At 38.1% G+C, this 14,689-nt stretch overlaps 2 protein-coding genes across 7 annotated transcripts; both read left to right on the forward strand.

Annotated features, from left to right (window-relative positions):
- The first annotated feature begins 969 nt into the window (after positions 1–969).
- Positions 970–5,320, forward strand: LOC104808910 (methyl-CpG-binding domain-containing protein 2-like). 5 transcript variants are annotated; one of them, XM_010534751.1, is made up of 6 exons: positions 970–1,328; positions 2,644–2,718; positions 3,171–3,726; positions 3,947–4,000; positions 4,354–4,502; positions 4,846–5,320. In XM_010534751.1, exons 3-6 carry the CDS (start codon positions 3,191–3,193, stop codon positions 5,052–5,054), a joined length of 948 nt encoding a protein of 315 aa, XP_010533053.1. In that variant the 5' UTR covers positions 970–1,328; positions 2,644–2,718; positions 3,171–3,190; the 3' UTR covers positions 5,055–5,320. The 5 variants fall into 5 exon arrangements, with proteins under 5 accessions (XP_010533053.1, XP_010533052.1, XP_010533054.1 ...); XM_010534750.1 differs by having other exon boundaries at positions 970–1,192; XM_010534752.1 differs by having other exon boundaries at positions 970–1,125.
- A 2,035-nt stretch (positions 5,321–7,355) lies between these two features.
- LOC104808911 (DExH-box ATP-dependent RNA helicase DExH10-like) lies at positions 7,356–14,634 on the forward strand. 2 transcript variants are annotated; one of them, XM_010534757.1, is made up of 17 exons: positions 7,356–7,402; positions 7,871–8,947; positions 9,386–9,700; positions 9,807–9,911; positions 10,008–10,076; positions 10,334–10,501; positions 10,594–10,665; positions 10,734–10,850; positions 11,312–11,521; positions 11,617–11,775; positions 11,924–12,013; positions 12,154–12,246; positions 12,597–12,750; positions 12,896–13,044; positions 13,137–13,232; positions 14,092–14,184; positions 14,367–14,634. In XM_010534757.1, exons 2-17 carry the CDS (start codon positions 7,982–7,984, stop codon positions 14,475–14,477), a joined length of 2,967 nt encoding a protein of 988 aa, XP_010533059.1. In that variant the 5' UTR covers positions 7,356–7,402; positions 7,871–7,981; the 3' UTR covers positions 14,478–14,634. The 2 variants fall into 2 exon arrangements, with proteins under 2 accessions (XP_010533059.1, XP_010533058.1); XM_010534756.1 differs by lacking the exons at positions 12,896–13,044; positions 13,137–13,232 and adding exons at positions 13,513–13,661; positions 13,744–13,839.
- Positions 14,635–14,689: the final 55 nt, after the last annotated feature.

The raw sequence follows: 14,689 nt of genomic DNA on the forward strand, positions 1-14,689 counted from the left end.
TTAGTGATGTAGCAGTTCATTAGTATGATATTATTGTCATGTCGTGGAATAGTCAATTTTTATGTTAGGATTTTATTTACCAATTTCTAAAAAATATAGATATTTTATTGCTATATAATAAGTATAGAGTTTAATAAGATAAAAAAAAGTATGGAGTTAAAATTATGGCGAGAAAAAATTACGGTGTTTTAAATAGAATTATCCCAATCAAATAAAAATACAACTATATATAAGTTATATACATAAATATTATGTATATATATTTTGTGTTTCCATGACAAATCCCAATTTTATATGATTGAATTTTTGTAGGTATTTTGAGCAAATATGAGGTTCTAATCTTAGTGTCTACAAACAATCTATAAGAAAAAAAATAATAGAAATCAAAATCTCCATAATTTATATTGTGAATCTCAACCCAAATAGGATACAAAAACTATCCTGAAATAGCATCCACAAACATGATCAATGACAATGCCCAAAATCCACCACCAAATTTTATTCCATCATATATATATGTATATATAGCAGGAACAAAACCAAATGGAATCCAAATTTAAAATTATTGCAATAATATATTATGATATATTGATCATGTAACTTTCTTTGGTAACGGTCAAACAATGTATATAATGAAATGGAAGAGTAGGATGATCATTTGATTATTAACAAAATAATCGAAACGAATTGGATCAAATAAAATACAATGATAACCAAACCGATTGAATCTTATTTAAGATAAAAATAGAATGATTATGGTTTTTCTAAATCATAAAAAATCGAAACTATAGCCGAATAAATTCCAATCAAATCAGACCAAAATTAAATAGATTCAAACTTTATCCAAAATTAACATAAAAATGGAATGATTATCAAACAACTAAAATAGTCGAATGGAATGCGAACCGAAAAAGTAGTATTTTTGTAAGCAAACAACCAAACGTATTTATGCAAAATGGATTGAATTTGAGCTCCTTCTTCCCTCTTACCGAGGAGGAAACCATGAGGACAGAGGATTAATCTTACAAGTTACAATAGCAAAAAAGTTCCGACCTTTTTGTTGGAACTGGCTCCGTTTCGCTTCTTCGTTTGCCGGGTCGCCGAACCAACTCGGCGATCGATTGGGTATTTTCGGTGGTTCGATCTTTTCAATTTTTCACGGATATATCTCGGGTCCTCTGTTTCTCGCCCTGTAATCAGTCCTTCTCTTTGGTTTTCGTTCTTCTCCATATTGGGTTTTGTTCGTTGCTTTACTGGGTTAGATTTCATTTTCTTCATCAGGGTTTGTCTCAGTTCGGGTTCTTACTGGATGGGTATTGCCTCATTTGGTGTGTTTTCTCTTACATGTCGTGTTTTTGTTTCGTTCAACCTGTTATATTTGGTGTGGGTCTGAAATGGTTTGTCTTGTCCGAGGGTGTGGGTTTGTGTGAAGAGTTCTTGCATCCATCGATCTTCCATGTACGATTTTGATGGGTTTAGTGTGATAATCATATGAAGGGTGGTATATTTTGTCTTTGTTTGTGGGCACTTGTGAAGTCACCAAACCGGTTACTCTTAAAATGGATTCATGGCTTCATGTTTAATTCTTGATTTGCATACACTCCAGCTCAGAAAACGTGGACAGATATGGAACTAAATTTCTCTTGGACACAATCGTCTTACATGTGAAACCGTGTGTGATTCTTGTGTAAAATGTGAAAGTAATAATGAATCTGTCAAGGTTGAGATCTTGTATTGCATTGGAAATGTGCTTATGATTTGTTGTTGTAGAGATATTCATATAAAAAAACTAGAAGAAGATGAATGCAATGCAACAGAGTTTAAATCGAGAATTCGCAATGTCTTTTTAGAGATAAGACGTGTCCTCGGGATAAGGATGAGATGAGATCAAGATGGATAAGAATAGAAGGAGGTTGAGTCCGGAGATGGATAAGGACGAAAATGATGTTGAGTGAGGATTGATGTCGGAGATGGATTTACATGGGCTAGGAATTTTAGTGGTTAAGGTGTTGCCGTTGTGACCTTGAGTTCATGGGTTCGAGTCCTGCAAGCAGCCTGTTGCAGATATTTCTGCAAGGTAAGGTTTACCTACAATATACCCTTGTGGTGGGACCCTTCCCTGGCCCCCACTCAACGGGGACACGTGCACCGGGCTGCCGTTTAGGAATTTTAGTAGTTAGTGATAAGATGATTGAGTTTCGGAGGAGATAAGCTCGAATAAAAGAATCTTATTTACACAATGTAGAAATAGAATGTGCATTAATGTTGTAGAGTCTAAATTGAGAAAATTTCCTTCTAAAGTAAAGTGTCCGCGTGAGGGAATCTCAAGTGAAAATGCCGAAACGCGGAACGCGTTTTGGGATTATAAAACACAGGTTGTTTGAGATTCATGTTGTTCGGGTAGTTCAGGTAATTCTAGTACTAATGAGGCGTATCGGGTGTTTTGGTCAGCAGATGTAGTCAAGGCCGAATCTCGTTAAATTCTCGTTTGCTCTCTATATTTTCCGTGTTCATGCCTATACTTACATAATCCTCTTGTTCGTTTTCCGTTTTGATGTTCATAAGGTTTAAATGTTTGAACTTTCTGGATTTTGATTCCATGAGTAATGACATTAACATCGTTTCTCGTTTTAATTGCATCAGTACTGTCAAAGCTTAAAGCATGGTGAGGAGCCTCTGAGATATCGAACAATTCAAGAGAGACACATTTCCGAAAAGGTTAGGAAACACCGATTGTCGATTTGCTATCATATTATTTGCTTCCTTTATAGGGCATTTTTAAGCGTGTGATGCCGTTTTCTGATAGTTTTGAGGTAATTCTTCGGAAGATTTTCTCTTTTTGCTTTGATCCGGAACCTTATACTCGTAGACACCAGAGTTTTTAACATGTAAGTGTCAGAAGTTGCAAGATCAGGTTCCACTTGTTGAGAGTTTCGATCTGTAATTCCGTATGTGATAGAAGTTTGAAAGGCATTTCAGAGTTACAAAGTTTCATTCTTTAGTTCATGAAAGGTATCTTTGGGTTAATACGCTGGGATTTTATGGTAATAATTCTGTTTTTGTTGGAGCTTGTGTGTCGATATTCTGTAATTCATTTTTATTGAAGTGAAAAGATAACGATACGGTTCTTTCTCCATATTAAATTGATGACCAAAAATCATCTGTAACAGGTAGTAGTTTCATATCCAGTATGTCGAACACAAAGGAGCAAGGAAATGAAGCGAATGTCTCAAATGTCATGAAGCATCCAGATGGTAGTGTTCATGAATCGGTACTCGTCCCATCTTCGCCAGGATCGTCATCCCCTTCATCTTTTGAGGAATCCGAAGATGGAGGTAACCAATTATCTGGAGATACTCCAAACCAGTTGGTGGTTTATGAACCTACCAAATCTCCGAGCCGTTCAGCCCGGAGATTTTCCTCCGCTTCCAAAAAATTGCCATTCATTGGAGCATTCACAGTCCAGTGTGCCGATTGTTTCCAATGGAGACTCATGCCATCGAAGGAGAAGTACGAAGAGATAAGGGAATGCATTCTGCAGAGGCCCTTTACGTGTGAAATGGCACGAGAGTGGCGGCCGGATATACGCTGTAACGATCCGACAGATATCAGTCAAGACGGAAGCCGGCTCTGGGCTCTTGATAAGCCTAATATTGCCCAGCCTCCTCCCGGGTGGCAACGGCTTCTGCATATAAGAGGCGAAGGATGTACCAGATTCGCTGATGTGTAAGCCCTTTTGTGTGATTAGTCCTTTCCTGTTTCTACTCTATTGCTCTTTCCTCGGGAAACCATTGCTTCGAATTCATCTCGATTCTGTACCCTTATAAATAAGATCTTCGAGTAAAATGTTTAGCATGTGTCTGTGAGCCTTACCTGATGTGCTGAATTATGTGCAGGGGATATCACGTTTTGGTCCTAAAATTCCCTTTTCCGGTCTTTTTTTCAGGTACTATGTTGCTCCCTCGGGAAAGAGGTTTCGGTCAATGGTGGAGATTCAAAAGTTAGTTTCCCGTGCCTCCATTACCGCTTTTCTGCCACTCTTATACTTTCATTTCCGGTTTCTTCCATGTTAAAGTGTTGCATCCTTGGTTAAAGCTGATGTGCTGTCTGAATCGTTTCACCAAGAAAACAGACTCGCTGGTAACATTTTACCGAACCCGTTCTGTAACCGAAGATATGGTTGGAACATTACCAAGGTGTTGTCTTGTGATGAATATTAAGTTGGTCACTTATGCAAAAAGATTACATAACATGTTTGAGCCAAGAAATTGTGTGAAACCTCGTGTTTTTTTATTGTACTTTTCTTGATGGTTGGAGATCGACATGACTGAGATACCCTCCACTTTCTTGCAGGTACTTGGCTGAACACCCGGAATATGTAGCGGAGGGGATAAAGCTTTCACAGTTTTCGTTCCAAATCCCGATACCGTTGCGGGAAGATTATGTGAGGAAACGTCCTGCCCGAGTTAGCAGCGGTACAAAAGCCCCTGATGCTACTGAAGGTATGCTTGCACCGCCTTTCTTTTCATTCGCTTTTTCTTCGTTTTCAGTTAATGGGGTCGAAGTTTCAAGCTTTCGTTTTACTTTATCTGAGATTTTTTTTTTTTTGTAGTAGTCACAGTTTAGTTATGTTCAATGGCATAATCTTGGTACCATTATCATTCCAGTCATGATCATCGCAACATAGACTTCTCATGTAGCAGCTAGAAAGATGACAGAGAATGCAAAGTCTCTCAACGGAAAATTCTAAAAACAGAATCACCTTTTGCAGTTTCGGTTATCATCCCGGCCGAACCCGGCTCACAAGTTTGTTTGTTTTTTTGCCATTTGTGTCTTTTTTTTCAGCAAAGCCAGTGACATGGATAGCTCCAGAGGACCCGACAGATTTGCAGTTGCAGCTGGGTAGAAAGTCCGAGCCTTCCGGTTCCGGGGATCCGCCCTCTAAGAAGCCGAGGAAATCACCGTTACTGAATATTGATCTCAACGCCGAAAACCCGGAGGATCATCCAGAGATTGATCTGGAAAAGACGGGAGAATCCAGTGATGGATCATGATGATTCATCTCCTGGTACAGCACCCACCTTCTTTTTTTGCGGAAAACTGAGAAAGCCTTCATCTTTTTTTGGTTCAGTGTTCATCGATTGGGTTTGGGGTTCTTTTTCTGTAGTGTTGTTCTTCATGTGTGATATGATAGAGCAGAGGCTTGTGAAGGTGGGGGAGAATAAAAGGAGGGAGTTTTTGTCTTTTGTAGTTTACTTTTATCTTCAGTTTAAACCAAAGTACTTTCTCTTTGCGGTATTATAAGTTGGTTCGGTTTTGATTCGATTAATATCATACCGATTGATTGATTTGAATTGAATAACATAACTAGGGATGGTTTAATCGGATTTCGGTTCGGGTTCAGTTTGGTTATATTTGAGTTCAGTTATTTTGGTTTTAGGAAACTATAACCGTTCAGTTTTTAGTTTTTACATTGAATTCGGTTTGGTTCGTTTATGATAAAAATAAATTTACACTTTTTTCGGCTATTTTTTATTCGGTTCGGATTTGGGTTTGATTTTTTCGATTTTAGAGAAATTATAACCATTTGGTTTAACATCTAATTCGGTTCGAATTAGTTCGGTTATTCGATTATTAACCAAATAAATCACCCCTACGTATAACTATATTTGATATAAAAATCTAATGGTTAGAATTTTTTTGGAAAAAAAAACCAAATTTAAATTAAATCGAATCGAATAAAAAATAACCAACAAAATAATAATCATTTTTTCTTAAAAAAAAATGAGTACTTCTTATTAATAGATTGGATTCAAATTTAATATAAAACCAAATAATTATACTTTTTCTAAAACTAAATAATTCAAACTAAAATCCAAAATAATAACCCGTAATTTTTGGTAAACTAAATGATCGTCCATTGGTGTATCGAGTTAGCTCAATCGCTGGTATAATAGTTGGGCCTTTGATCCAATAACGAAGAGATGCCCGAATGCTAACTTATGGACCGAGTTAGCTTGGACCGCACCAGTTTGATTTCGTACAAATTCTTTTATAAATTCAATCCAAATATGATATATAAATAAATTCAATTCTATTTTTATTTCAAATAAAATACAGTACTATACAAACAATTAAATTATTCAGATCCAATAAATAAATTAATAGAAAATTAACAAAGGACTAAAAATGAAATCTTAAAATTTATAATTCTCATAAATTTGATCAACTTTCACTTGAAATTTATTATATTTATAAAGTATTATCTTTAATAATATTTTCATATTTTTAAAAACTATATATTAACAAAAGAAATTTCGAAGGTTTTGATCTAGGTGACAGACTAACAATAGTGATGTCAAACGGGTCGGCTCAGACCATCTCATTCCGAATCAGTTCATTTTCAACCCAACTCGTTAAGTTCGTTTTTGTTCGGGCCAATAAATTTCTAACTCGGTCCAAATCGTTCTAACTCATGAGTCATTCCGCGAGCCGACTCTTATACTTTCATTTCCGGTTTCTTCCATGTTAAAGTGTTGCATCCTTGGTTAAAGCTGATGTGCTGTCTGAATCGTTTCACCAAGAAAACAGACTCGCTGGTAACATTTTACCGAACCCGTTCTGTAACCGAAGATATGGTTGGAACATTACCAAGGTGTTGTCTTGTGATGAATATTAAGTTGGTCACTTATGCAAAAAGATTACATAACATGTTTGAGCCAAGAAATTGTGTGAAACCTCGTGTTTTTTTATTGTACTTTTCTTGATGGTTGGAGATCGACATGACTGAGATACCCTCCACTTTCTTGCAGGTACTTGGCTGAACACCCGGAATATGTAGCGGAGGGGATAAAGCTTTCACAGTTTTCGTTCATAATAAAAATAATAAAAATTATTTAAAATTGATAAATATTTTTTAAAATTATTAAAAAAAATAAAATAATTTTTGTTTTTCTAGCTCGCGAGTCAATTCGTGCCTTTGCCGAGTGGCTCCGGTGAGTTCAGTTTGTGACGAACTGACTCGTTCCGACCTTTTTTTATTCAGACTCAAAAATTTTTGGTCTAGATCGAAATAATATGGATCGGTTCGTGAGCCAGCTCGTGAATTGGGCTCATTTTGAAATCCCTAGCTGACACTGGGTTGAGACGCAAACGCTCACAAAATTGACGTTTGCCATTTCGGACGGTGAAAAATGCGACTGCGATTGTAAACGCGCGAAGCAACCCAAACGGGGCTTCTCGCTCCCGCGTTTTATCGTAATGTGAAAAAATGCCCTAAATTCAATTCAACTGTCATAAACCCAAAACCTCCGTCATCTTTATCCACTATCTCTCTCGACGGCTCGCCGGCTCCCCGCCGGTGATCTATCGGTTTTCGGAATCTTCTCCGTCGCCGTTGCTGGTATTGTCTCTGTCTCTCTGCCTGTGTCTCTCTTTATGCTTCTTGGGCTTTGCTGGTATTATTGGGATTTGTGTGAGACCTAAGCAATCAGGTGGCTGCTTCTTCTTCGCTCCTGCAAAAGTTTTCAAAGTTCTACATTTTTTTTTCACTCTGCTCTAGTTTTAGTCAGCCGTTTAACCGGATTTTTGCTGGCTAACGGATCCATTTCTCTTTGATTTCGGCTTCATTAACCCTAATTTTGTCCTGAGGTGGTAAACAATAGTCATTTTGTGGTTTTCTTTTGTTAAATTTTCCACGTCTGAGAATTTAGCTGGAAGTTAATTGCGTGTAAGGTTGTTGTTTGAGCTGAATTGATGAACTTTATTAAGCGTTCTCTCATACTATGCTGGTTAGGTTTTTGTTTTTATAGTGGGTGTGTGTGTGTCTGATTTCGATTTGTCACATTGTTATGCGTTATCATTTTTGAAGGTGAAGGAGGTAGTGCAATTTCCTGGTCGTCTTTTAATTGTTTTCTGAAGTCTGGATAAGTTGCGGTGGAATTGGATTTGAGATTTGAGGAGCAGATTTTCAGCACGGAGAATGGAAGATTCAGGGGCACTCAAAAGAAAAACACCCGAAGAATCAAAGATTTTAGGTACATCGACGCAAGATTCCGCAGCAAAACGTAGAAGCCAAACTCGAACCTGTGTTCATGAAGTTGCTGTACCCAGTGGTTATACATCAACGAAGGATGAACCAATACACGGGACACTTGCAAATCCCTTGTTTGATGGAAAGATGGCAAAAACATACCCTTTTGAGCTTGACCCTTTTCAGAGAGTATCTGTGGCTTGCTTAGAAAGAAACGAATCGGTTTTGGTATCAGCACATACTTCTGCAGGGAAAACTGCAGTGGCAGAATATGCCATCGCTATGGCATTCAGAGATAAGCAGAGGGTTATATATACTTCCCCCTTGAAAGCCTTGAGTAATCAGAAGTATAGGGAGTTACATCAAGAGTTTAAAGATGTTGGTTTGATGACTGGTGATGTCACACTCTCACCTAATGCAAGTTGTTTGGTCATGACGACGGAAATTCTTAGAGCGATGCTTTACAGGGGATCGGAGGTGTTGAAGGAGGTTGCTTGGGTTATTTTTGATGAAATTCATTACATGAAGGATAGGGAAAGGGGAGTTGTTTGGGAAGAAAGTATCATATTCTTGCCACCAGCTATTAAGATGGTGTTCCTTTCAGCAACAATGTCAAATGCAACTGAATTTGCTGAGTGGATTTGTTATCTGCACAAGCAGCCATGTCATGTAGTATACACGGATTTCAGACCGACACCTCTTCAGCATTATGTTTTCCCTACGGGTGGGAGTGGACTGTACCTAGTGGTTGATGAGAATGAGCAGTTCCGAGAGGACAATTTCATGAAGATGCAGGATACTTTCCCAAAGCAGAAACCAAGTGATGGGAAAAAGAGTTCAAATGGAAAATCAGGAGGAAGAATTTCTAGAGGTGGGAATGGCTCTGGTGGTTCTGATGTATACAAAATTGTAAAGGTATCTTTTCTTTGTTTCATGTTTTGTCTCTGAGGTTTCTCACGGTGCTATATTCACCTTTTTCTTTTTGCTCATTGTTACCTGTAATGCGGTAGCATGCCATGCTGTCTTTAGGGATCGTCCATCTCTAGTTCAAGGTTTGTCAAATTCTACTCAGATAAATGTAGCTGTTCTTTTGAACTTTGAGTTTGCAATGAGATGGGTGAAAAACTATAGAGAAAAAAAATCAATTTTTTCTTGTGGTAGCAAGCAATGAAACTAATGACATATTTGATCTATGATATTGAATAACCCTTCTCTGCAAACTTGTATTGTAAGCAGTATTATTTGTTTTTGCTTCAGATTCATCTCCGTTGTGATAGGCTTGTTCCAGTTACAGTGTTTTCATAAGCATCCATTGTTTGTCAGTTTACAAAGGAATGATTTTTGTCATCACAGATGATCATGGAAAGAAAGTTTCAACCAGTCATCATCTTCAGCTTCAGTAGAAGAGAGTGCGAACAACATGCATTGTCAATGTCCAAGCTCGATTTTAATACAGATGAGGAGAAGGAGGTGGTAGAACAGGTGTTTAATAATGCTATTCTGTGTCTGAATGAGGATGATAGGTCCTTGCCTGCTATTGAGCAGATGTTGCCTCTGCTCCAACGAGGTATTGCTGTTCACCACTCTGGCCTTCTTCCTGTTATCAAAGAATTGGTGGAGCTTCTTTTTCAGGAAGGACTTGTGAAGGCCCTATTTGCCACAGAGACGGTACGAGCTTTCTGGGGATAACTTTATTTTTGTGAAGTGCTTGTTGTGTATTAATTTTCTCTGCACTAATTCTATGGCCATTTTGGTCCGGCTTCTTCTGTATCAGTTTGCTATGGGTTTGAACATGCCTGCAAAAACTGTTGTATTTACAGCTGTTAAAAAATGGGATGGTGATAGCCATCGCTACATAGGGTCTGGTGAGTATATCCAGGTGAGTGATACCTTATTGCTATCGCTGAGAACTTGGAGGACTGTCTTTGTTTGTATGAGTTTTTGCATTTTCTAACTTTTATTTGAACTTTTGTAGATGAGTGGCAGGGCTGGCCGTCGTGGAAAAGATGATCGTGGTATCTGCATTATAATGATTGATGAACAGGTATTAATTTTTGGAGGGAGTTTTTCATTTTCAGGATTCCGTTTCATTGAGACAGTCAGTTTTGCTTCTCCCATTTATCAACAGATTTTGGCTTTTTAACTGCTTATTGAACTCTAATGCATATGATATACCGATATAGCATGACAAACTATATACCCAGCGGAAATATGTGGTTTTGCATATTGTAGCCTTTATTCTTCCAAGATGGTCAGTTAAAGAGAATTCTTGTGTGCTGGTTTTGTTTTGTTCTTTAACAGATGGAGATGAATACGCTGAGGGACATGGTGTTGGGTAAACCGGCCCCTTTGATTAGTACCTTCCGATTGAGTTACTATTCAATTCTGAATTTGATGAGCCGTGCTGAAGGACAATTTACCGCTGAACATGTCATAAGGCATTCGTTCCACCAATTCCAGTATGAAAAGGTTTCTTGCGAGTTGACCTCTCGTCTTTTTCTTGATAGTTTCTATTAACCTTTGTTTTATGTGCTCATTTTGCGTTGTTGTTCCACACTCAGGCCTTACCTGACATGGGGAAAAAGGTGTCTAGGCTTGAAGAAGAAGCCGCTATTCTTGATGCTTCTGGAGAGGTGCTCATCAGTGTTTTATTACTAGCGTTTATAAAACAAGTCCATTCTGACTTCTCTTTTTTTTCCAGGCTGAGGTTGCTGAGTACCATAAGCTAAAACTTGACATAGCTCGACTTGAGAAGAAACTGATGTCAGAAATAACGAGGCCTGAAAGGGTTCTTTGTTTTCTTGATACTGGTCGGCTGGTAGGTTTTTGAAAAGTTCATCTGATTTTTATGAACTAAGAGCTATCAAGCCATTACTTTTATTCCATATCTCTTGGGGACTTTTAGATTAGTTTCTATGTTGTAACTCCTTGTGAAACCATGTCTGAAAACTTGTCTCACTCTACTATAAAATAATCTCCTATATGCTACAAGACAGACACTTGTCAGCTGAGTAACTCTTGTTGTACAAGAGTGTTTCCCCCCTCCTGCTGCGTTCAGAATTCGCACCTAGAAGTTTGTATGCCCATCCCCTTCATATAGCAATTTGGTTAGAAGATAGATGTCCCTTCAGGTTGTCAGAAAGTCTCTTTCATGGGTCATTCAACTTTATTAAGAAATTTTAGACTGGATAATATCATGTAAATGCCACTGGATCATGCTAAATAGTTTCCTATATGAGAAAGCTTGAAAGTACTTACTTTGACAAGAGTTATTTGCAGGTCAAGGTACGAGAAGGTGGGACAGACTGGGGTTGGGGAGTTGTCGTCAATGTTTTGAAAAAGCCTTCAATAGGAGCTGGTTCTGCCTCTTCACGCGGTGGGGGATATATAGTTGACACTCTGCTTCATTGCTCTAGTGGTTCTAGTGAGAATGGTGGTAGGCCAAAGCCGTGTCCTCCCCGTATTGGGGAAAAGGGTGAGATGCATGTGGTAAGCACCGGCTTCTATTATCATTAGACTTAAAACATCATTTTATTCTTCCAGCACTACTGGATTTTCGATATTGTGTTTCTGCCCTTTGTCAGGTCCCTGTCCAGCTACCCTTGATTTCTGCTTTGAGCAGAATGCGGATATCGGTTCCTTCTGATCTTCGTCCTCTAGAAGCAAGACAAAGCATACTACTTGCAGTACAGGAGTTGTCAAGTCGCTGTCCCTTAGGGTTTCCAAAACTCCATCCAGTTAAGGTAATTTTTTGTGACAAGGCAAGCATGAAAAAAGAGTTCCCATATTCCGTACCATGTTTTCTGCTAGCCTTCAACTTCTGTGCTATCAAATCATAGGCGCACTTCATGATATTTAAGGTCCCATAAATGGATCTATAATGATTTTCAGGACATGAATATTCAAGATACAGAGATTGTGGATCTGGCCAAACAAATTGAAGAACTTGAGCAGAAGCTACTTGCTCATCCGCTGCACAAGGTTTTACTGAATGTCCGATACACTTTTTGTTCGTGATTTCTAATTGCAAGTTCACGAGAGATGAGATCAATGTTCTTGCAAACTCAGATTAAACTTAAATAACTTATTCCAGTTATTTTCCAATTTTGTCTATGCTGCAGTCTCAAGATGATCAACAAATGAAGAGTTTCCAGAGAAAAGCGGAGGTGAACCATGAAATCCAACAGCTCAAAGCAAAAATGCGTGATTCCCAGGTATTTTTTGTAATGCTCCTTAACAGATATAGCCGCACTCCCATAGCGGTGAATCACCTATGTTCTGGTGATTTAGAGATCATTTTTGTTGCGTCATCTTCAATCATTTTCCTTTCGGTTGGTATATTAGTCATAAGAGATTTGAAAATTACTTTTCCTTATGGTTCTTCTGGTATTATGAGTGGACATCTCCCCTTTTCTAGTCTTATCCTATACCTTCCGAAAAAGAGGGAATGACTCAGTCATCCCTTTTTTCTCACTACTTTGCTGGAATGTCAATTGTTGTTCAAGATTTCTTCTTCTTCACATATCCCCTGGCGCCCTGTTTCAATTTTTTTTCCTCTTCGCAGCTCCAAAAGTTCCGAGATGAGCTTAGGAATCGTTCACGGGTATTAAAGAAACTTGGACATATTGACGCGGATGGTGTGGTCCAGTTAAAAGGAAGAGCAGCATGCTTGATAGATACAGGGGATGAATTACTGGTCACCGAATTGATGTTCAATGGTACGACATCTTTAGATACGTACCACTGAATTGGGGAATTTTTTTGCCACTTTTTCAGCCTCAACATTTTAGGTGAACAAGTGAGATTTTAAGGTTATTTTCGAGTTTCACTTACTTGCCAATGTATGCATAACTCTTCTTGTAGGAACTTTCAATGACCTTGATCATCACCAAGTTGCATCCCTTGCAAGTTGTTTCATTCCCGTAGATAAATCAAGCGAACAAGTAAATCTGAGAAATGAACTTGCAAAACCATTCCAGCAGCTCCGGGATAGTGCTCGAAAGATCGCAGAGGTATACTTGTTTGCCTCTCTGAGATGGAAAGCATTTTTCCCGTTATTTTCATCTTGTTATTGTTTATAATTCTCCTCTTTGTGCGATGGCAGATACAACATGAGTGCAAGCTAGAAATTAACGTTGATGAGTATGTTGAATCAACTGTTAGGCCTTTCTTGATGGACGTCATCTACTCTTGGTCAAAGGTTGGTAGTTTTGAAGCTCAAAAGTGCTGATTTTTTATTGCTATACGGTGTTACATATATATATATAATAGTTCCGAGAATGGTAAAAATATGTACTATCTCCAAATAATTGCTCACCAATACTTCTTTCAAATACCTGGTATCGGTTGTCCCCTGTTCTGTGTCAAAGCATTTTACGCTCACTAGAGAATACTTTTAAGTTGCTTTGAACTTCATTTACTGATCAAGTCACGCATACCCCTTTGATGTGATCATATGTTCAAATGGAACTCTTTTCCAGGTACTTTCAATGATCTTGATCATCACCAAGTTGCAGCCCTTGCAAGTTGTTTCATTCCTGTAGATAAATCAAGTGAACAAATTAATCTGAGAAATGAACTTGCGAAACCGTTCCAGCAGCTACAAGATAGTGCTCGAAAGATTGCAGAGGTAATCTTATTTTCCACTAACCGAAAGCATATGTAATCTTCATGGGGTATTCCTTATAACCATCATGTTTGTGTGATTGCAGATACAACATGAGTGCAAATTAGAAATTAACGTTGATGAGTATGTTGAATCAACTGTTAGGCCTTTCTTGATGGACGTCATCTACTCTTGGTCAAAGGTTGGTAGTTTTGAAGCTCAAAAGTGCTGATTTTTTATTGCTATACGGTGTTACATATATATATATAATAGTTCCGAGAATGGTAAAAATATGTACTATCTCCAAATAATTGCTCACCTATATATCAATTTCATGTTTGTTTAAGAAAATATTTTTGTTCTAAGCTTTCTCTGTTGTGGAAACTTTTTTTCATGGTTGCCCATTTGTTGGGTTTTGTTTTTCTGATCTTTTCCCTTGTTTCTCTCCTGTTAGGGTGCAAGCTTTGCAGAGGTTATACAAATGACTGACATATTTGAGGGTAGTGTCATTAGGAGTGCTAGAAGGCTTGATGAATTTTTGAACCAGGTGACTTTACCATCTCTCATGTCACTTTGTTTTCATGTTCATGTTATGGTCGAAGCCTAGGGAATAAGCAGTTTCTTAGGCCTTATTCTTCTTGTTTGTCCTGCGGTTATGTACTCTCGAGCTCTCTGGAATCTCGACTCGAGCTTCTGCTGTTTCTTGACACTTTGGTTGGTGATTTTTAGTTGCGAGCTGCAGCGAATGCTGTTGGTGAGACCAGTTTGGAGAACAAGTTTGCAGAAGCCAGTGCAAGCTTGAGACGAGGTATAATGTTTGCAAATTCTCTCTACTTGTAATTACCCTTTTGCAGAGTACATCAGTTGAAACTTACAGAATAGGTTGCTGAATGCTGAGAACCCCATTCCCGTATTCCTATTCTTTAGAAGGGCTTTGTTTGTACTCTTTCTTCTGTATTGATCTTGTCCTTAATCATGAAAACTTTTTCTATTTCCTTTCATAACGAATTTGACTTTGAAGTTTCCTCAGCATTATCTGATAAAAGAGCTAT

Source organism: Tarenaya hassleriana, unplaced genomic scaffold (assembly GCF_000463585.1).
Source record: "Tarenaya hassleriana unplaced genomic scaffold, ASM46358v1 Cleome15, whole genome shotgun sequence".
Lineage (NCBI taxonomy): Eukaryota > Viridiplantae > Streptophyta > Magnoliopsida > Brassicales > Cleomaceae > Tarenaya > Tarenaya hassleriana.